A 23,662-nucleotide genomic window follows, 5' to 3' on the forward strand; every position below is an offset into this window, starting at 1 on the left:
AAGATATTCAATTTTTTTTAGCAGTGGCTTAAAATCTTTTACAGCAATTTTTGTGAAATATCTAATTCATTACAGAAAATAAAGATGTGTAGTTAAGCTACAATAATGACATGAAAAGGGCAAAAAATCTAACTTTGAAAAAAAGAGAAGAAACTTATATCATATGTGGTAAAAATACAAAAGAAAATAAAGGGAAGCATCCAAAAAATAAGACTGCACCACTTGAGCACTTGAGGCGCCGTTGTTAAGGTAAAGCCTCAACCTTGAACATGCAATGTTCATATATAAAGGTTAAATACCATTTCCAACGCACACTCTGAAATTTAAATACATAAGATTACCTGTATTAAAGAAAAAGAGTAAAATATTATTAAGTTTCCTGTTAAATAAGGCCCCACAGAGTAGTAAGAGAGGATGGTGCAATTTTTGCGCTTATGGAATCATCGATGTTTTATCAGTATTGCCATAATATATGTCGATAGAGCGCCGCTGATTTACAAATTTCACGTAAAGTTAAATACAAATTACATGAATGTACGGCAAATAATTTATGTTTTAATAAATTAGAATTACTTTTAATAATAATTATTCATATTTGTTACATTTAATAGTCAGTCTACTGTAAGTAAAATATTGTACAACTGGCAACACTGAATGTTGTTGTTGTTATTAGGAAGCAGCAGGGACGGCACTGCATCACAAGCCGTACTTTTACCGTCTCCCCCGGCATAATGTCGGGGTGTATCGAAATCCCGTTGCGGGATAGCGATGAGGTAAGTGCAGAGTAAAGTTTTATTCACAATATGAACCAAAGATGGTGTATTTTGCCTGCTGAAAAAAGGTAGCTTCCGTGGAGGATGTCGTGGTCACCCAATGCAATGGATACCTGCCGTTCTATGTAGTATGGACGGAGGTTATGTATAATTATTGTAATTTAAAAATCATTTATACGGCTGTTTCTCTATAAACGAACCATTAAAGCTACAATAAGACATTTAATGATTTTATTGCTCTCGGGAAAGTGCACATTCACACATAAGAGTCAACAGAATAGCGGGTAAGGCCTGTGGCTTATGGTAAACAACCGAGTGGACTGGCCAACCCTCCGAAAAAGTACTTTAACACGTCCTGACACCGGAGATGGTCATCAGTCATGAGTTGTTGGGGTAGATTACAGTTTAGTTGACCGGACCGTGTAACACCATTTTGCCCGGTCCATAATCCCTCCGCCAAGGTAAGTAGTTCTCGCAGATGACCCGCAGCCTACCAAACCCGACCCCAGCCGACCAAACCCGAACCCAACCCACAGGACCGAACCCGAACATGCATCAACATGAAAGCCGATTCTCTTCGATATTTTTAATCTTGCCCAACTAATCTTTAGGACCTCCAATTTAATTTACAGTATTCTTTATTTTCACCCATGCCCAACTGAAATGTAAGAGCTCCATTTTTTTCCCTTCGTTATTCTATTTTTTTTCCCATGCTTGCCCAACTAATTTGCAGGAGTTCCATTTTTTTTTCATTATTCGATATTTTGACTCTTGCCCACGATAGTTTTACCCGTGCCAACATAATCTGTAGGATACATTTTTTTCCACATTATTCGATATTTCTTTCCTTGCCAACTCATCTGTTTTATGACCTACATTTTTTTACATTCTTCGATACATATTTTCCAGGTACTAGTTATCCGCTAGGATAACTAGTACCTGGAACGGACCTTTCTCGACCTTCCTCGACCCTTCAGTCTGTTCCTGCTTCTCAGCCAGTTCAGTGTTTCATCATGTCTTCTGCCGACAATTTGTCTTGTTCCGCACACGTGGCGTTCGCTGCCGCCGTTCCAGTCACGCTGGAAGACATTTACATTTTGTGTCAAGACGAACGATCCCTAGTCACTTATTTAATGAAAACAGGCCTACTGGGGGATTTTAGTGGCGTGTGCAAGGCCTGTAATGAAGGCACCGTCGGCCTCTTCAAAAAAGGGGACACTTTTCAATGGCGGTGCAACGAAAGGCACTGCCGCAAATACATTTCGATTCTCCACGGGTCATTCTTCTCGGGGTCCCATCTCTCCCTGAAGAGCATCTTAGTGCTCATCCACGGCTGGGTTCACGACGCTTCCCAGAAATATATGCAACTAAATCTGAGGATCGGCTCGCCCAACACTCTTGTCGACTGGTTTAATTTCTGCCGGGACGTTTGTGTGGATATTCTGGTGATGGACAATAGGAAAATTGGCGGACCTGGTCACGTGGTCGAGATTGACGAGTCCAAGTTTGGTAGAAGGAAATTCAACAAGGCAGACGTGTCGATGGGTTTTTGGGGGTTCTTCGCGGGATTGACCGCCAAACAAAAGAAACATTTTTTCAGGTTGTACCAGACAGGACTACAGAAACACTTTTTAATTGATAACATACATCCTGATTCAATTGTCATTTCTGATTGCTGGAAATCATATCACACTTTAAGTCAACATTTCAAATCACACAAAAACATTAATCACACATTGCATTTTGTAGACCCACACGAGAAAAACATACACACAAACACCATAGAATCTACTTGGCGGGTTTTGAAACGAAATGTCTTACCTAGAAGTGGTACAGTAAAAAATTTGTATAATTCATATTTCGCTATGTATTGTGTAAAAAAACGTTACCTAACTCAAGTTGATTGTCCTTTTAAAGCATTCTTAGATTTAATTAAACGTGTATATCAATTAAATAAAGTAGTTTCAACACCTGCCAAATTGAAGGCCAATATCGCTGAAAACAAACAATCACGAGACGTCGCTCCCGCTGTACAAACGGATTCGTCACCTCCACCCGTGCCTCGTCCACAAATTCCCCTTGTTCCGTCATCTCGGACAACAACCGTCCCGCCAAGAAAGAAAAAAAAAATCCTCTACCCAGAAGATTTCAGCGACTCCGATTTCTCTTGTTAAGTTCTTTATTTCTGGGAGGGGGGGGGGACCGGCCAATCATCGGACGACTAGCAACATCTCCAAGGTAAGGTTATCAATGTAAATGCACGTTATTTTCATTATTTTGACAAAATTAAGCACGCCATTGTTATTTCCGCTTTGCTGAAGTCAGGGACGCTCAACACATCCGAACATTCACGTCCGCTAGAAGTCCACGTGTTCGAACGCAGTCCATGTGTTCGAGCAAACAATTTGGCCTTGACTTTAACCAATGTATTCTCGGAAATATTCATCTTGTTTAGTTATCAGTAAGGATATACGGGTGCCAGCCATATGTATGGACAAGTTATATAGGTTAGATATAACTGTTAACTTACTACACAGGGGGGTCCAGGGGCGAAGCCCCCCGGACCAGGTAAGGACATGCAGACTTAGTTTGGTTAGGTCGGTTCCTTTGGTTAGGTAGCAATCAGTGTTAGTATACTATACTGGGGGTCCAGGGGGGGGCGAAGCCCCCCAGCTAGGTAAGGACGTGGAGACTAACTATGGTTAGTTTGTTCCTTTGGTTAGGTAGCAATCACTTAATATACTATACTGGGGGGTCCAGGGGGGCGAAGCCCCCCGGCCACAGGTAAGGGCACGCGGCCTAAGTTTGGTTAGGTTGGTTCGTTTGGTTACGATCACCGGAGCTCCTACAGTTTGGTTGGAAAAGGAGCTCCTACAGTTTTAGTTTGGGAACAGGAGCTCCTACAGTTTCGTTGGGAAAGGGAGCTCAATACAGTTTTAGTTGGCCACTGGTTTTTTTTTTGCTAGGGTTTCGTGGTTTTAGTGTTCATTGCCGTCGTTTGGTTAGCCTAACACAACAGGTGACGGGACTCCTACATTTTTGTTGGTACGTGAGCTCCTACAGTTTATTTGGCAACGGGTTTCGTCTGCTAGGGTTTTGTTGTTTTTTCGTGTTCGTTGGTCGTCATCTGGGTTTTCCCCCACCCACCCCAAAAGGTTTCCCAATGGCTCCCCCATTACCGTTTTCATTTACTCGTATGTACTCCCCCTCCCCCACCAAAACCCCGGTTCCCAAAAGGGTCCCCCATTATCGTTTTTTTATAGGTTTGGCGGGTATTTAAACCGGGCGCCAAAACAAAAAGCGTCCGCCATCTTGTTTTGTATTGCTCCGTTCGATTCCATAGCAGACGAAACCCGTGGTTCAACTGAACTGTAAGCGCTCCGTTGTTGGTGGGTGATAACAGGAGCTCAAGACCTCTACTCCTTTCGAATTAGGGTAAAACACCGCACGGTACAGGGGTCCACCCCTGTACCATGCGGTGTTTTACCCTAATTCGGTGTTTTACCCTAATTGATCAATGTGTACCACCCCAAAAAAAGTACATTATAACGCGTCCTGACACCGGAGATGGGCATCAGTCGCGACTTGTTGTTGGTGAGAAACGGAGCTCAGGACCTCTACTATCTTTTCGAAGTATAAGTATTTTCTCCAAAGTTAGATACCTATTAAGGCCAAGTTTTAATATTTATGGGGAAACACCAGCGACTACCAACCCTTAATCACGGTGGACAGGTCTTATTCACTTGATATTTAAATGGTGAAACAAGAATACAATTACAACTCCAAGCATACCATTCAAAAGATTGAAGGTTTGTGAACATAATGTGATAGGGTGGGTAAAACACCACGGCAGGCCAAACAGGCCACCTACAATCAACGCTTGCCACCCTCCAAAAAAGTACATTATAACGCGTCCTGACACCGAGATGGCATCAGTCGTGGCTTGTTGTTGGTGAGAAACGGAGCTAAAGACCTCTACTCTCCTTTCGAAGTAAGTATTTTCTCCAAAGTTAGAAATTAAGGCCAAATTTTAAGATTTAAACAGAAGGGTACTGAAAACGGTCTCAAACGTAGTGCAAAATCTCACCAAAACGCGTTCAACATTTTTACTTACAACTCGAGGTATTTAGAAGATTGACGCCATCTTGATGTTTACGGAGTCGCTTGTTGTCAATAAACTAACCATTTGTTCATGAAACTTACCTGTCAGATATATATATAGCTGTATTTTCTGAAGTCCGACAGAATTTTAAAAACTTCCGACACACGCAGTGGTCGGCCAGGTGGTTAGTACCCATTCCCGCCGCTGGCAGGCGGGTATCAGGAACCATTCCCATTTTCTATTCATAATTTTTCTGTCGCTGGTGCTGAAAACACCTGTTTTCAGTACCTTCCGTCTTAGGATTTTGGAAACTTCATTGCCGCTAAGTATCCTAATTGTCTTTTGATTTATTTACTTGGATTTGTGGGATTTGTGGCTAGGCATACGCTATCTTAAATTGATTTGAATTTGATTCATTTTTGCATAAAATATCTGAATCTAGTTAGGCTAGTTTCAGACGGGGTTGTCTGCAAAGATAGGGTTGTGGTGGCTACCGAAAGCTTCGGTAGATCCGCACTTGGTATGTACGAGGGGTATGGGTCTTGCTTCTTTGTTGAGATTTTGTCATGTAAGGAGTGTGAGACTTTGTCTATTCCGTAAGGAAGACGTATGATTCGTATGTACGCAATTAATCAGTAAACATGTCTAATTCCGTAAGGAAGACGTATGATTCGTATGTACGCAATTAATCAGTAACAAAAGTCAGGGTAGTGAACCTGCTAACCTTCCTGTAGACTTTATTTTGCCTAAACCCTGTAGTATGGCCTACGGGCTATGAATATGTCTACGAGAGGTGCTCGCTCTCCTTCATTGCTGTGAAGTGCTACTTCTGTAATTGTTACTCCTAACCCTGCAGTGTTGCCTTCGGGCCCTAAGCAGTGTCTGTAGAGGAATTGCCCTTTCTCTGATACTCTTTCGATTCGTATCTTAGAATCGAAAGTGCTTGCTTTAGAGAGTAAAAGTGAAGTGCAGTGATAACCCCTTGTGTAGTGGAGGGTGCGTCAGATCGGCTCGTTTCGCTCTAGGCCGGGACCTCTGCTTGACTCCCAGGACCCGGGCCCGGGGAGGAGCATGTCGAAAGCCTAAGGAGGGTTACAAGGAACCCCCACCGATCTGGCGTGCCTTCGGCAGTTTCTGATGAAAATCCCCAGACTGCCAAAGTGCCATGTTGCGCGTGCACGAATCCTGAAGATTGCTTCTCGTCCTCCGAAGCGTCCTCCCCCATGCAGGGGTTGGAGCTTTCGGAAGGACTCGCGCCCTCTATAAATAGAAGCTTTATAGAAGAGGACGCTTCACGTCCTCTCTCTCTCTCTCGTTATGCGTTTCAGTGAGAAGTAAGAAGGCGAACGTCGCCTGAACTCGTGTCCGTCTTTCCACCGAGAAATACGTAAGAGAAGTCATAGTAGCAGGAATGCTTTTGAGAGCGGACGCCCGGGACGCTCGGGGATGGACTCCAGGCGCGCGCGGGTGGCGCGCCAGGTGGCGGCGCCATGGACGAAGTGCGCGCAGTGGACGCCAAGTGCGCGCCAGTGGACACCGAGCGCGCTCCAGTGGACGCCGAGCGCGCTCCAGTGGACGCGAGCGTGCACCAGCGCACGCCAGGTGTGTCGCCTGGCTGAACGTTTCTGTTGAACTCTTCAAGCTCTTGTTTTCAGATATGGGCCTAAAGAATGTTTATCTCTACCTCCGGTGATACCTTCTACCTCACCTGCAAAGAATGTGAAGTAGGCAGTGCTTCGGAGGAAGTTTAAAGTGAACAGACAACTTCTTCTTCGAAACCCAGCAAGACATCGGGTTTCGTGAATTCAAGAGGTCTCGTCAATTAATATTGCTTTTCGCATAGGTGGATGGAGTTAAGGAAAGCTCAAGGGAAGATCTCGTTTGCTCTACCGCAACCTTTGCCATTCTGCCAATAAATTTAAGTTTGCCACTACCGCAGTCAAGACTTTGCGATGAAGGCAGTTACGGGTTATGTAAGGCTCGATGTCCTGCACGTCAGGACTCGGCAACGTTCAGTAGTAGGATTCTTGCAAAGGCACTCATCAAAAGGACGCTCTTCAGGAAAGCGCAAGACAGGACTTCCTTTGCCATACTGCCAATAAATTTTAAGCTTTAGCAGGCATTAGTTGTGATACGGGAGAGGAAGCTGGTTTGGAGAGTTTCTTCCTCTTCCCAGGATAATTTTGCAAGCTTTTTAGCCCATCTGAAAGGGTTTGTTTTTCAGATGATAGATTTTGTTAGTTTCTAGTCGGGACTACGCTGCCGAATTGAACATCGTCGTTCTACCAATGCCGTAAGCCCAGTCTCTTAACAGGATTCTTGCCCCTTCCTCGTTTGAGACGGGAATCGGAAAATTAAATGCTTGACTCCCGGATTACGTTTTGTCATTCAGTGACTTTCCCCCATTGACAATATACTTTCGTTTTGTCAAGTAAGTGGGTATCCCTCTCATTGACAAAATCTCTTTGTTCCCGTAAAATGGGTTAGTTTCTCATTGACAAACATCTCATTAACTTGATATTGCGTAAGCGAATAAGCTCTTATTGACAAGATTCGGAAGAGCTCTCATTCGTCATTCGCAGACTCGTACAAGAAATAGACTTGTAGACTACGTCAATGAACGCTATGTCCAGTAACTAAGAAGCTTGAGCTGACTGCTTCGATTCTCTTAAGTTTTGTTCATGAAACTTGCCTGTCAGGATATGTATGTAGCTGTATTTCCGAATTCAGCTATATATATGTCTGCCAGGTAAGTATGAACAAACTTTATTGTGATATAATTTCATATTTTGCCTTGCGTTATTTTACTTCTGGTGGTTGCAAGTCATATACGCTTGCTGTAGTTACCTCTCGGATGGCAACCGAGAGGTCTATTGTCTATTTTAAGGACATTTAATCGTTACTCCCTGCAGCCTTCCAGGAGTTTCCGATTTTATCTTTTACCGTTGTATGGTAGTGTTCTGACGACACAAACGCATCTATATATTTAGCGTTTTCTGTTTCGCTTAAATATACCAGCTTGAGAGTCTTTCTGCTCAAAAAATAACGGACCTATTTCTTCGTAGAATAGGGTAGCTGGCAACCCAGACATAAAGTTAAGAGACGACGTTCGTAAGCTGCTGGCTGCTGCTGTCACGCTGTGTCTGTCCTCCAGTCCAACCGAGCCAGTAACAGATCGCGCTGTCATGCGCTGTAGTTACGTCTCTCTCTCCTGCGGGATTGACTGACTAACTGTATCTCTGTGCTTGGCGTTACGTCTCTCCTGCGGGATTGACTGACTAACTGTATCTCTCCCCTGCAATCACGGACTTTAGCCTAAGATTGAGGGGATTTCTTACGTGAATGAATAAACGTGCATTCGTTTTGCCTTACTATGTTCAACAGAGTTATCTCTTAATCCTTTCGGTGCTCGTTACCGCACGGTATAGAACTACGAGTCTACCGCAACATTGCACTTTTATATGCTCTCCTGCTTAGGCAAAGCGCAGCCTTATTAGGGAAGTAAGCATACTCGGGGGGGGGAATGGATGAGCTTGCTGGGGACCATTTCCTTCCTGAAGAAGTTTGTTTCCCCGAATAGACTGCAATTCAGACCACAGTTTTTTCCTACCGGGAAACTGAAATATTATTCAAGATCTAGGAATGATTCTGAACATCTCTCAGTGCGTTTATCACCTGAGGTGATAGAAAGAAGGTGCCGGACATCTGGATAGGGTTTCAGATGTCCTGGATCTTAATCTGAAAGAAGTAAAAGCGATTCGGTAGTCCCTCCAGTCCTCGTAAACGAGTTTTGGGAACCAGTGGTCCAGATCAACTCTGATATTCCACAGCTCTCTCATATCTTAAGAAGTATCTTCTCTCGGTACCCTGTTCGAGTTTACGAGAAAGCTCTTATTATAACAAACAGGCGTAGAATGTAACGATCCTCTAGAGGTTCGTTACAGGATTGCAAAAGTCCGTACGAATCGTCTAGATCGACGGCAACAGCAACTATTGACTTCCGAGTGAATCTTTCTTTAGAAGTAAGTTGAGAGTTGTGGAGACTTTAGGGACGCCCTTTTTCATTCTTCTCTGTCGATATGTTGAGGACGAAGAGGCTTCTTCTTTTCTGCTCCCTTATTCTCGATCCGGGATCGGTACATTAAACGCCATCCTATGATATTGAACGGGGATGGATATTTAGTCTCTTTTCCCCTTTTTTCAATCGCTTAGGAAATGTAATAAGAGGATTTATGACGTCACAGGGAGCGACAATGACGCTGATCGCCCCATGTTGGCCTTCAGGATCCTGGATTCACAGAGGTCACATACTTCCTAGTTCACTTTCCAAGGACCTTTTCCGAAGAGAGTCGGTTATTACTCTAACTCGAAAGGTACCTATAACTACCTATATACATCTCCGCTCTGAGTCTGACTACGTTCAGGCTATCGAGATGTTGACAGGAATAAGATTACCGTCTTCCATTTCCGTCTGAAGAATGGGATAAGCTGGCAGTCACAACTATTAAAGAATACGCAAATATGTTGTTGACGGCATTTGGGCTCAGAGATTTGCGTCTGTCAAACAAACAAAGCCCTTCACGATCTTGAGTTCTGTGGAATCTCGAAACCTCGCTCATCCATCTACTTTTTTTGTCTCAAACCTGTTTTCTTGGAGTCAGAACACTCGTGCGAGATCAGGGCGACATATAGTAGCCCTGAGTTTCTTGTTGACGAAGTCGGTTGCGTTTAATCACCCCGATGATCGTGTAATGAGACCAGGTTGGACTGTCAGGCATTCTTCCTTCGGGACTTGAATCGCCTTTTTGCTCCTCGCTCCTTTCTCCTGGCACCAGAAGCTCGAGTCAGGAGTTGATCGCTGACGACGTTGGTTTGGCGTTGATACACCCCCAAGGTTTGCTTAGATTGAATCGCCCAGCAAGTCAGACACTCATCCTTCAGCGAAGAATAGTGCCTTATGGTCTTCAGGGTACAGCCTTGCTGTCCTTGATTCGTCTGACTGGTCAACTGGTCGGTCACCTGACTTTAGTCAGACGGACTGACTGTGCATGTCCAGATCGAGCTTTCAATATGGAACTTAGACGTAGTCTGAAGTTCTTGATGTCAAAGCATTCGAACCTCTCCTACCTGTTAACTTCTTGCATGTGATCAGGAAGGCCTTCTTCTAACCACCCTAGATACGACAAAGAGGGTTAGTGAGATTTTAAGCCATCGTCACAAGTTTTGGCTTTAGAGAACACAAGGCGGTGTGCTCTCTAACCCTTCTGTTGTGGCCTAAGAAGAATGGTAACCCGTTTGTTTTGTTGTGGGGCCCCAGGTAGCTTTGGAACAGCAAGGATGGCTACAAGTTAGTGGGCAGGAGCCAGAGAGTCCTGTGCCCTGTCGGGTCTCTCAAGTTTTTTATCTACATAAAACTCAAGAAAGTCGAAGTCATTCGGGCAATCTGCAGTGTTCCGAAAAAGACCAGACTTGCCCATATCGAAGAACAGCCTGGCTTTAGTGTTGAAGGAGTTCTTTCAAAAATGCTCCTTCATTGTGTTTGCACAAAGATTTGAAATCTTTTTATCTGAATGCTCACGAGGTGAGGGCGCGGCCTCGGAAGCATTTCAACAGAGCATGGCACTCAGCAACATCCTGAGTACCATGTTTTAGCGAAGCAACTCTGTGTTCACTTCACACTCCCTGCGAGATGTGAAGATGGCATATGAGATCTGCTGCTCGCTAGGGCCATACGTGTCTGCAGACACAATCGGGGGCAAGAAGTACCACTCATCCTATCCTGTAGAAAATGGTTAGGAAGAGCTCTTAATTTAGTTGTTGAGTCGCCGACAACGGCGACTTCTTAACCTCTTAAGCCTTAGTTAACACGCCTTAACTTTGGCTAGGTTGGTCAGGTGGTGATATATATATTTATATATATATATATATTTATTTTACTTCTTAGCCTCATGGTATGGTCAATATGGTCTAGTCACGTCGTGGTCTCGCCCTGTTGACAGATCATCTGGAGTGCACCAGCTATATAGGTCTCTACCTCGCTGGCAAACTCTAGTAGCACAAGCAGACTTACGTGGCAGTAACCACGAAGCCAGCTATGCTAACAGTGGAACCAAGATGTAAATCATCTGCATGCATTTGTTTCCCAAAATCCTTCTATTCTGTCCCTTCCCACCTCCAAAGGTGGGATTCAGCTATATATATCTGACAGGTAAGTTTCATGACAAAATGATATTGTTATGATACAATAAAGTTTGTTCATACTTACCTGGCAGATATATATAATCAAGTACCCACCCACCTCCCCTCAGGGGACAGTGGGAAATAAAAATTATGAATAGAAAATGGGAATGGTTCCTGATACCCGCCTGCCAGCGGCGGGAATGGGTACTAACCACCTGGCCGACCACTGCGTTGTGTCGGAAGTTTTTAAATTCTGTCGGACTTCAGAAAATACAGCTATATATATATCTGCCAGGTAAGTATGAACAAACTTTATTGTATCATAACAATATCATTTTCCTGTGATAAATCCGCAAACCACTTGTGCCCACAGACGCTGGGGACACTTTATCACAACAAATGGAAAACTTTTCCTCAACCGAGTAAACAACTGTTTTGTAGAAGACGACGACGAAGAGTGCACTTCGATAATTTTTTAAATAAATAGTAAAACATCAATATTTTCATATTTATTGATGATTAATTTGAAAATATTCGTTATTGAAAAAGTACTCGATTCTGACTCAAATTTAAGTAATTATTTTTTGGAATTAGAACGTTCTTTTAAGTCCTGTATTATGACGTCACGACCATCTTGACTTTCGTACCTATTGTAAATAATTGCTTTACTCAACTTTCTTGCAGAACAGTTTTACCAGTTATTCATGCAGATTATCAGCTCTTCATGTAATTGGTATAATCATAATGCGTATTATATATCTTCATTATTTATTTCTTTTTGGATATATGAAGATGTTTTACTGCCGGATTATCGCAGTAGTGTGACGCAATCGTTTTCGGTCGATGTTCGCCTCTGTTTTCGCACCATAAGAAATTATGGGCCGAATTTGCAATGACCAGAAAGTCGTTAAAAGAGGAAAGTTAGCATTGAGGGGCATATGTTTTTGATTGAGAAAAATACAAATTTATTTAATAGCTAGCTTGTAAAAAATACTTGATTACAAAAAACTTGATTGACAACTAAGCAGCATACCTACTATGGGTTTCAGAGACAGTGCAAGCACGTTTTGGGGCAATACCTATTTCTGTAACGAACACTCGTATCAGAACGAGATTTTGCTATAGTACATTACACCCAGTGCCGTAATTTATAAGGGTATCGTGAATCACTAATCGTAATGAATAACGACACTTGTCCTTGTACCAAGAGACAAAAACTCCATTATGCAGAAATGGATACGAACGCGTATAAAGCTCCACCTACCCTCCCCCTCCAACGCCACCCCTTTCCTTCGTTCCTTCGCCTTCCTTTCTCTCTCTCTCTCTCTGTTGCCATTCGGTATGTGTTGACCCTCCAAACTGGGTATAAGACTACACACTCGTTGAAATTGGAGAAATTAGGCTATGTATTGGAAGTATATATATATAAATATTAAAGTAATTTCATCATTATTGCATTACTATGACAACTAGAATTCATGGAAACTGTTTATAATAATGAAACAGCGTATGTGTGAAGCCTCCACTAATGTGGCAACGATGATTTTGCCATTCTTAGCATGCAAACATTAAAGGTTACATTTATTTCTGGCATACGGTTATTAGAGAAATTCAAAATACTAATATAGACTGAAATCTATGAAAAGTGCTAGCAAAAACAAAAAAAGCAAAAAAAAAAATTATGTATATAATTCACTTCTCTGTAGTCGTTCCTCTATGTACTTATCCGTAATCGTTCCTCTATAGTTTTCGGCAGCCAGATGTACGAAAACGTTAGAAAAATTTGATTGTATCTACTTTAGAAATATCTGTAATTTTTTGGGGTAATTTGGTTGCAAAAAAGGGATAATATACATGAATTAAATTAAAATTTTTAAATAACAAAGTAAATTTAAACTAAATAACGAGTAAAGTAAACAATTTAGGGAATAAAACTTTGCAGTTCGTCGTCTGCTGTTCGTAACTGTGTTTGTGGCGCGCAGGCGCTTAGGAACCAGCAACAACGGGTTTAAAGTGCAATGTGGAGTGAACTGAGACCAAAATGTGATAATAACAATCAAATAAGCATGTGGAGTTCAGTTGCGATGACAGTAAGGATAAAAACCGCCGATTACAAGTAAGATGAATTCAGTTCAAACCATAACCCTGGGAATAACAAGTTTCATACTTTCACTAATATAGGCAACAAAATGTGTTTGTTCATGAAACTTACCTGTCAGATATATATATTAGCTGTATTTTCTGAAGTCCGACAGAATTTTAAAACTTCCGACACACGCAGTGGTCGGCCAGGTGGTTAGTACCCATTCCCGCCGCTGGGAGGCGGGTATCAGAACCATTCCCATTTTCTATTCATAATTTTTCTGTCGCTGGTGCTGAAACACCTGTTTTTCAGTACCTCCGTCTTAGGATTTTGGAAACTTCATTGCCTAAGTATCCTAATTGTCTTTTGATTTATTTACTTGGATTTGTGGGATTTGTGGCTAGGCATACGCTATCTTAAATTGATTTGAATTTGATTCATTTTTGCATAAAATATCTGAATCTAGTTAGGCTAGTTTCAGACGGGGTTGTCTGCAAAGATCGGGTGTGGCTACCGAAAGCTTCGGTAGATCCGCACTTGGTATGTACGAGGGGTATGGGTCTTGCTTCTTTGTTGAGATTTGTCATGTAAGGAGTGTGAGACTGTCTATTCCGTAAGGAAGACGTATGATTCGTATGTACGCAATTAATCAGTAACAAAAGTCAGTAGTGACACTTGTAGGGTGAACCTGCTAACCTTCCTGTAGACTTTATTTTGTTTGCCTAACCCTGTAGTTAAATGGCCTACGGGCTATGAATATGTCTACGAGAGGTGCTCGCTCTCCTTCATTGCTGTGAAGTGCTACTTCTGTAATTGTTACTCCTAACCCTGCAGTGTTGCCTTCTTGGCCCTAACAGTGTCCTGTAGAGGAATTGCCCTTTCTCTGATACTCTTTCGATTCGTATCTTAGAATCGAAAGTGCTTGCTTAGAGAGTAAAAGTGAAGTGCGAAGTGCAGTGATACCCCTTGGTGTAGTGGAGGTGCGTCAGATCGGCCTCGTTTCGCCTCTAGGCCGGGACCTCTGCTTGACTCCCAGGACCCGGGAGGAGCATGTCGAAAGCCTTAGGAGGGTTACAAGGAACCCCACCGATCTGGCGTGCCTTCGGCAGTTTCTGATGAAATCCCCAGACTGCCAAAGTGCGTGCACGAATCCTGAAAGATTGCTTCTCGTCCTCCGAAGCGTCCTCCCCATGCAGGGGTTGGAGCTTTCGGAAGACTCGCCGCGCCCTCTAAATAGAAGCTTTATAGAAGACGGCTTCATTCACGTCCTCTCTCTCTCTCTCGTTATGCGTTTTCAGTGAGAAGTAATAAGGCGCAACGTCGCCTGAACTCGTGTCCGTCTTTCCACCGAGAAATACGTAAGAGAAGTCATAGTAGCAGGAAGCTTTTGAGAGCGGACGCCCGGGACGCTCGGATGGACTCCAGGCGCGCGCGGGTGCACGCCAAGTGCGCGCCAGTGGACGCCAAGTGCGCGCCAGTGGACGCCAAGTGCGCGCCAGTGGACGCCGAGCGCGCTCCAGTGGACGCCGAGCGTGCACCAGCGCACGCCAGGTGTGTCGCCTGGCTGAACGTTTCTGTTGAACTCTTCAAGCTCTTGTTTCAGATATGGGCCTAAAGAATGTATCCTACCTCCGGTGATACCTTCTACCTCACCTGCAAAGAATGTGAAGTAGGCAGTGCTTCGGAGGAAGTTTAAAGTGAACAGACAACTTCTTCGAAACCAGCAAGACATCGGGTTTCGTGAATTCAAGAGGTCTCTGTCAATTAATATTGCTTTTCGCATAGGTGGATGGAGTTAAGGAAAGCTCAAGGGAAGATCTCGTTTGCTCTACCGCAACCTTTGCCATTCTGCCAATAAATTTAAGTTGCCACTACCGCAGTCAAGACTTTGCGATAAGGCAGTTACGGGTTATGTAAGGCTCGATGTCCTGCACGTCAGGACTCTCGCAACGTTCAGTGGGATTCTTGCAAAGGCACTCATCAAAAGGACGCTCTTCAGGAAAGCGCAAGACAGGACTTCCTTTGCCATACTGCCAATAATTTTAAGCTTTAGCAGGCATTAGTTGTGATACGGGAGAGGAAGCTGGTTGGAGAGTTTCTTCCTCTTCCCAGGTATAATTTTGCAAGCTTTTTAGCCCATCTGAAAGGGTTTTTCAGATGATAGATTTTGTTAGTTTCTAGTCGGGACTACGCTGCCGAATTGAACATCGTCGTTTCTACCTGCCGTAAGCCCAGTCTCTTAACAGGATTCTTGCCCCTTCCTCGTTTGAGACGGAATCGAAAAAATTAAATGCTTGACTCCCTGGATTACGTTTTGTCAATTCAGTGACTTTCCCCCATTGACAATATACTTTCGTTTTGTCAAGTAAGTGGGTATCCCTCATTTGACAAAATATCTGTTTGTCCCGTAAATGGGTTAGTTCTCATTGACAAACATCATTAACTTGATATTGCGTAAGCGAATAAGCTCTTATTGACAAGATTCGGAAGAGCTCTCATTCGTCATTCGCAGACTCGTACAAGAAATAGACTTGTAGACTACGTCAATGAACGCTTATGTCCAGTAACATAAGAAGCTTGAGCTGACGGCTTCGATTCTCTTAAGTTTTGTTCATGAAACTTGCCTGTCAGATATGTATGTAGCTGTATTTCCGAATTCAGCTATATATATGTCTGCCAGGTAAGTATGAACAAACTTTATTGTGATATAATTTCATATTTTTGCCTTGCGTTATTTACTTCTGGTTGGTTTCAAGTCATATACCGCTTGCTGTAGTTTACCTCTTCGGATGGCAACCGAGAGGTCTATTGTCTATTTTAAGGACATTTAATCGTTACTCCCTGCAGCCTTCCAGGAGTTTCCGATTTATCTTTTACCGTTGTATGTAGTGTTCTGACGACACAAACGCATCTATATATTTAGCGTTTTCTGTTTCGCTTAAATATACCAGCTTGAGAGTCTTTCTGCTCAAAAAATAACGGACCTATTTCTTCGTAGAATAGGGTAGCTGGCAACCCAGACATAAAGTTAAGAGACGACGTTCGTAAGCTGCTGGCTGCTGCTGTCACGCTGTGTCTGTCCTCCAGTCCATTGTCCAACCGAGCCAGTAACAGATCGGGCGCTGTCATGCGCGGTAGGTTACGTCTCTCTCTCCTGCGGGATTGACTGACTACCGTATCTCTGTGCTGGCGGTTACGTCTCTCTGCGGGATTGACTGACTAACTGTATCTCTGCCCTACAATCACGGACTTTAGCCTAAGATTGAGGGGATTTCTTACGTGAATGAATAAACGTTGCATTCGTTTTTGCCTTACTATGTTCAACAGAGTTATCTCTTAATCCTTTCGGTGCTCGTTACCGCACGGTATAGAACTACGAGTCTACCGCAACATTGCACTTTTATATGCTCTCCTGCTTAGGCAAAGCGCAGCCTTATTAGGGAAGTAAGCATACTCGGGAGGGAAAAATGGATGAGCTTGCTGGGGACCATTTCCTTCCTGAAGAAGTTTGTTTCCCCGAATAGACTGCAATTCAGACCACAGTTTTTTCCTACCGGGAAACTGAAATATTATTCAAGATCTAGGAATGATTCTGAACATCTCTCAGTGCGTTTATCACCTGAGGTGATAGAAAGAAGGTGCCGGACATCTGGATAGGGTTTCAGATGTCTTGGATCTTAATCTGAAAGAAGTAAAAGCGATTCGGTAGTCCCTCCAGTCCTCGTAACGAGTTTTGGGAACCAGTGGTCCAGATCAACTCTGATATTCCACAGCTCTCTCATATCTTAAGAAGTATCTTCTCTCGGTCCCTGTTCGAGTTTACGAGAAAGCCTATTATAACAACAGGCGTAGAATGTAACGATCCTCTAGAGGTTCGTTACAGGATTGCAAAAGTCCGTACGAATCGTCTAGATCGACGGCAGCAACTATTTGACTTCCGAAGTGGAATCTTTCTTTAGAAGTAAGTTGAGAGTTGTGGAGACTTTAGGGACGCCCTTTCATTCTTCTCTTCGATATGTTTGAGGACGAAGAGGCTTCTTCTTTTCTGCTCCCTTATTCTCGATCCGGGATCGTACCATTAAACGCCATCCTATGATATTGAACGGAATGGATATTTAGTCTCTTTTCCCCTTTTTTCAATCGCTTAGGAAATGTAATAAGAGGATTTATGACGTCACAGGGAGCGACAATGACGCTGATCGCCCCATGTTGGCCTTCAGGATCCTGGATTCACAGAGGTCACATACTTCCTAGTTCACTTTCCAAGGACCTTTTCCGAGAGAGTCGGTCTACTCTAACTCGAAAGGTACCTATAACTAACCTATATACATGCTCCGCTCTGAGTCTGACTACGTTCAGGCTATCGATGATTTTGACAGGAATAAGATTACCGTCTTCCATTTCCGTCTGAAGAATGGGATAAGCTGGCAGTCACAACTATTAAAGAATACGCAAATATGTTGTTTGACGGCCTTTGGGGCTCAGAGATTTGCGTCTGTCAAACAACAAAGCCCTTCACGATCTTTGAGTTCTGTGGAATCTCGAACCTCGCTCATCATCTACTTTTTGTCTCGCCTGTTTTCTCGGAGTCAGACACTCGTGCGAGATCAGGCGACATATAGTAGCCCTGAGTTTCTTGTTGACGAAGTCGGTTTGCGTTTATACACCCCCGATGATGTGTAACTGAGACCAGGTTGGACTGTCAGGCATTCTTCCTTCGGGACTGAATCGCCTTTTTGCTGCCTCGCTCCTTTCTCCTGGCACCAGAAGCTCGAGTCAGGAGTTGATTCGCTGACGACGTTGGGTTGCGTTGATACACCCCAAGGTTTGCTTAGATTGAATCGCCCAGGCAGTCCAGACACTCATCCTTCAGCGAAGAATAGTGCCTTATGGTCTTCAGGGTACAGCCTTGCTGTCCTTGATTCGTCTGACTGGTCAACTGGTCGGTTCACCTGACTTTAGTACAGACGGACTGACTGTGCATGTCCAGATCGAGCTTTCAATATGGAACTTAGACGTAGTCTGAAGTTCTTGATGTCAAAGCATTCGAACCTCTCCTACCTGTTAACTTCTTGCATGTGATCAGGAAGGCCTTCTTCTAACCACCCTAGATACGACAAAGAGGGTTAGTGAGATTTTAAGCCATCGTCACAAGTTTTGGCTTTAGAGAACACAAGGCGGTGTGCTCTCTAACCCTCCGTTGTGGCCTAAGAATGGTAACCGTTTTGTCCTTGGGCCAGGAGCTTGGAAGCAAGGATGGCACAAGTTTAGTGGGCAGGAGCCAGAGAGAGTCCTGTGCCCTGTCGGGTCTCTCAAGTTTTATCTACATAAAACTCAAGAAAGTCGAAGTCATTCGGGCAATCTGCAGTGTTCCGAAAAAGACCAGACTTGCCCATATCGAAGAACAGCCTGGCTTTAGTGTTAAGGAGTTCTTTCAAAAATGCTCCTTCATTGTGTTTGCACAAAGATTTGAAATCTTTTGATCTGAATGCTCACGAGGTGAGGGCGCGGCCCTCGGAAGCATTTCAACAGAGCATGGCACTCAGCAACATCCTGAGTACCATGTTTTAGCGAAGCAACTCTGTGTTCACTTCACACTCCCTGCGAGATGTGAAGATGGCCATATGAAATCTGCTGCTCGCTAGGGCCATACGTGTCTGCAGACACAATCTTGGGGGCAAGAAGTACCACTCATCCTATCCTGTAGAAAATGGTTAGGAAGAGCTCTTAATTTAGTTGTTGAGTCGCCGACAACGGCGACTTCTTAACTCTTAAGCCTTAGTTAACACACCTTAACTTTGGCTAGGTTGGTCAGGTGGTGATATATATATTTATATATATATATTTATTTTACTTCTTAGCCCTCATGGTATGGTCAATATGGTCTAGTCACGTCGTGGTCTCGGCCCCTGTTGACAGATCATCTGGAGTGCACAGCTATATAGGTCTCTACCTCGCTGGCAACTCTAGTAGCACAAGCAGACTTACGTGGCAGTAACCACGAAGCCAGCTATGCTAACAGGTGGAACCAAGATGTAAATCATCTGCATGGCATTTGTTTCCCAAATCCTTCTATTTCTGTCCCTTCCCACCTCCAAAGGTGGGATTCAGCTATATATATATCTGACAGGTAAGTTTCATGAACAAAATGATATTGTTATGATACAATAAAGTTTGTTCATACTTACCTGGCAGATATATATAATCAAGTACCCACCCCACCTCCCCTCAGGGGACAGTGGAAATAAAAATATATGAAATAGAAAATGGGAATGGTTCCTGATACCCGCCTCCCAGCGGCGGGAATGGGTACTAACCACCTGGCCGACCACTGCGTGTGTCGGAAGTTTTTAAAATTCTGTCGGACTTCAGAAAATACAGCTATATATATATCTGCCAGGTAAGTATGAACAAACTTTATTGTATCATAACAATATCATTTTTATTGTGCTGATTACAACTGCAATCTTGAGTAAGATCAATAAACGTTACATATATACGCTAACATTGTTCAAATGAGTGCTGGGAAGGCTGGGGAAAGATGGTGGCCGTCACTAATCAGAACCTTCCATGCAAACATAGCCGCCATATTGGATTTCAAAACTGCCTTGAAAACGTTTTTATTTTACGAAGAGCTCACATGCTTATTTTTAGTTCGTATGGGGCTTTCATATATCACATTATGTTGACAAAACTTCAGTCTTTTAAATGGTATGCTTAGAGTTGCAATTGTATTCTTGTTTCACCAATTAAATATCGAGTGAATAAGACCCGTCCACCGTGATGAGGGTTGGCCTTCCGTGGTGTTTTACCCTATATGAAAGCCCCATACAAACTAAAATAAGCATGTGACACTCATCGTAAAATATGTTTTCAATGCAGTTTTGAAATCCAATATGGCGGCTATCGTGGGATGTACAGGTTCTGATCAGTGACGACAATCATCTTTCCCAGCCTTCCCAGCAATCATTTGAACAATGTTAGCGCATATATGTAACGTTTATTGATCTTACTCAAGATTGCAGTTGTAATCAGCACAATAAAACAACATTTTGTTGCCTATATTACTGAAAGTATGAAACTTTTTATTCCCGGGGTCATGGTTTGAACTGAATTCATTCTTACCTTGTAATCGGTGGATTTTATCCTTACTGCCATCACAACTGAAACTCCACAGTGCTTATTTGATTGTTATTATACACATTTTGGTCTCAATTCACTCCACATTGCACTTTAAACAAGTTGCTGTTCCTGGTTCCTAAGCGCGCGCCGGCACAAAACACAGTTACGAACAGCAGACGACGAAACTATGCAAAGTTTTATTTCCTAAATTGTTTACTTTACTTGTTATTTAGTTCAAATTTGCTTTGTTATATAACAATTTTAATTTAATTCATGTATATTATCCCTTTGTTCCGACACGGCATACAAACCTTCGGTCCTTTTACAATAGGAAGGTACTAGCGGCAGCTGGATAGGTCGTAAGCTTTCGAACAAGGGGTTCTTTGTAGTTAACTGCTTGTTCGACAGGCGCGCAAGCGCAACTGGGAGGTAAACAACACTTTTGCTTTCGGCCTGCTGGCGTGTAGACGTGTATCATCTCTCTCTGGCCCGCTTCATCGTCGTTGCCTTTCGCATGGTTGTGTTTTTCTTTTTCTATTTATCTAGTGAAACTGAATTGTAAGTACAATCATTTCTTATATTTATTTCCATTTGAATTCAATTGTGAATTAAAGGATCTTGGTTTCTCCACGCCCTCCGATTACCCGAGTGCCGGGTCTGAAGGGCGTAAGTGCAGGAATTCATTTTCCCCAGAAATGATCCTCGTATTGTGTATGCTCGGTGCCGAGGGCGGGAGAGCGCTCGCTCCGAGCTTATATTTTGGTTGGAAAGTGTAGATGAAAATCGTAAGTAAGTGCCCTTTTCATTTATATTTTTTTGACCTGTATGCTCGTTGCCGAGCGAATGCGCTCGGCACGAAAACTTATTCTGTATGGAAGTGGAATCGCAAGTACATATTCTTTTTCATTTTCATATATTTATTTTGATTGTAGCAATACTCATTTTGGATCAGTTTCCGCTCTTACCGGCCGGAAATTGATCCTTTCCCCTTTTTATTTGAATGAAGTGAAATCGCAAGTGCAGTTCTTTTTTTTTCATTTTCATATTTTATTGAGATTGCATTATTTACTTGGATCAATGTTTCCGCTATTCCCGGGAATTGAATCCTTCCCCTTTTCCCCTTTTATTTTGTATGAAGTGAAATCGCAAGCGCAGTATTCTTTTTCATTTTCATAGATATTTTGATTCGCATCCATTCATTATGGATCAAGGTTTCCATTCATAATCGGGAATGGATCCTTTTAACCCTTGTGCTCGGTACCGAGGGCGCAAATGCGCTCGATCCGAGCCCTTATTCATTGTGAAGTGAATCGTATGCAAGATTCTTTTTCATTTATTCCTTTATTATTGATTGCATCAATATTTATTTGGTTTCAAGTTCCGCTCAGTCAGGAATTGATCCTTATGCCCTTGCATTCGGGCCCGAGGGCACGATTGCTCTCGGGCTCTTATTATTATTGTTGGGTACATGGGTGCTGTGCGGGGGTGGGGAACGAGAATCCCCCCACCCCCCCCCCCCCCGCTCAGCTCCCACAGATGGCCCTTCCCCTTCGGGGGGGGAAGGTTATCTGCGTTCTTCTCCTCGCCCGATCCGTCGAGCGGGGGGAGGGCGCTCGGTGCCCGATGTACAATTGTATTCGGGGTCTTCCACTCGTTCGGTGGGGGGCTCACCCCCCCGCGCGAGGGGACTTCCCCCCCACTAATCACTACTACTGTTATTTCCGCAGGTGCTACTGCCACGAGGGTGGACCTTGGTGAGGTATGGGCGTCCTTCCATTTGCAGGGCGTGCTAGTGTCCAGGGACTGCGGTTCTATGTCTGGGCCTACTGCGGTCACCCATGGAGTGGTGACCACGCTCCAGGTGACGACGTCCCTCCTCACCTGGTGTACTCGCCTCACGTGGTAACAGTCTTGCCTACAGCCGCTGTGAAGTGCCGTTCGCCGTACCGAGAGGGGGGCGTGCCGCGCCGCTCGTGGTTGCCGCGCGCCGCGACCACACTTCCGCTGCCCTAGAGCTCGCCCCTGGACCTGCCGCCGGTACCAGGATGTTGCTGGCTGCTGCTTCACTTTCCTGTGGTTTCTGGTACTGCCTGCGGACCTGCGATTCTGTACTGACTGTCCATGCAGTTCTGCGCTGGCTTGTCCCTGCCGTTGCTGCGCTGGCTTGTCCCTGCGTGGCTGCGCTGGCTGTCCCTACCGATGCTGTGCTGGCTGTGCCTGCTGTTCCTGAGCTGCCCATACCTGCTGACGTCGTCCCTGTTCGTGGTGGTACTACCCCAGACTTTGGTCTGTGTACAGGTGCGTACCGGGCCCTGTGGCTTCGGCTACAGCAGCCCCGGCTCCGCCCTGGATAGCAGATCTTACGTCTGTCCTGAGGAAGCTGACGAAGAAGAGGAGGAAGGTGTCGTCGTCGTCGTCTTCATCTTCTTCATCGTCGTCGGCTGCCGCCTCTTCCCCTTCGACTTCTAAGGCTTCACAGCCGAGGAAGAAGAAGGTTGCCTCCTCCCTCCTAAGAAGTCTTCCTCGGGAGCTTCTCGGGACCCGTCTCACCTCGGTGGGACGGGAGGGTTTCCTTCCGCTGGTCCTCCTGCTCCTTCGGGAGTGGGGCCCGTCTCTTCTTCCGCAAGGAAGAAGACTACGGGGACCAGAGGGGTACCGGCTAACACGGTACTGCCTCGCCTGGTGTCAGTGGTTCTGCCACTGCATCAGGGTCCGTCGTCGGCCTCTCGTTTCGCGGGAGGTACCGAGTGTACGGTCGCCTACCAGCGACCGTGCAGCCAGGAAACCAGACCTCTGAGCCCGCTCAGCATCAGGTTCACGGCACGGGGCAGAAGACTGGTGACAGCCGCTCACGCGACTCTCACCAGACCAGCTCTCGCTCTCGCGGCGACCAGCTGGCTACCCGGGGCCGACGTGACGGTCCACGACCGGCCACGGGCTGAGGCTGGGAAGAGGTCCTCCGCGTTCGCCGGTGCCAGCCACGGCTGGAACCAGCGACGTGACGTGCCGTGAGGACAAGCACCGGTTCTCACTGTGACAGTGGAGCCTGCATGTCGCCTGACCGTCGCTCTCACAGAGAGCGATCGGATACGGCAACCCAGCACCAGCCTCTTCTGACACTCGAGATCGGGGCCGCTGTGCTCAGTCCAGCCGTTCTCCACAGCGAGACGGTTCGACCAGGCCTGCAGCTCGATCGCCACCGCGGGTTGACGATCGCCTGCTGGTTCTGCCAGCGAGCGAGGAGGGAGCGTCAGGTCTGCCTCTCCCCTACCTTCAACCTCCTCGGGTACACCGGGAGGAGCGAGGTATTGAGGAGTGATCGTGAGGGGTGCGCCCCTCATGATCCCACCACGACGCCCTACGTGCCAGGCACGGTTCTTGGACCGGCCAGGACGTATGCGC

At 44.8% G+C, this 23,662-nt stretch overlaps 1 protein-coding gene across 1 annotated transcript in view; it reads left to right on the top strand.

Annotated features, from left to right (window-relative positions):
* The first annotated feature begins 624 nt into the window (after positions 1-624).
* Positions 625-23,662, top strand: part of LOC135209604 (RNA polymerase-associated protein CTR9 homolog) — an 80,773-nt gene continuing 57,735 nt past the window's right edge. Inside the window, exon 1 of the mRNA XM_064242296.1 lies at positions 625-773. Coding sequence (XP_064098366.1) covers positions 732-773 — 42 coding nt within the window. The 5' untranslated portion in view covers positions 625-731. The remainder of the gene's footprint in view (positions 774-23,662) is intronic.

The sequence above is a fragment of the Macrobrachium nipponense genome, chromosome 38 (assembly GCF_015104395.2).
Source record: "Macrobrachium nipponense isolate FS-2020 chromosome 38, ASM1510439v2, whole genome shotgun sequence".
Classification (NCBI taxonomy): domain Eukaryota; kingdom Metazoa; phylum Arthropoda; class Malacostraca; order Decapoda; family Palaemonidae; genus Macrobrachium; species Macrobrachium nipponense.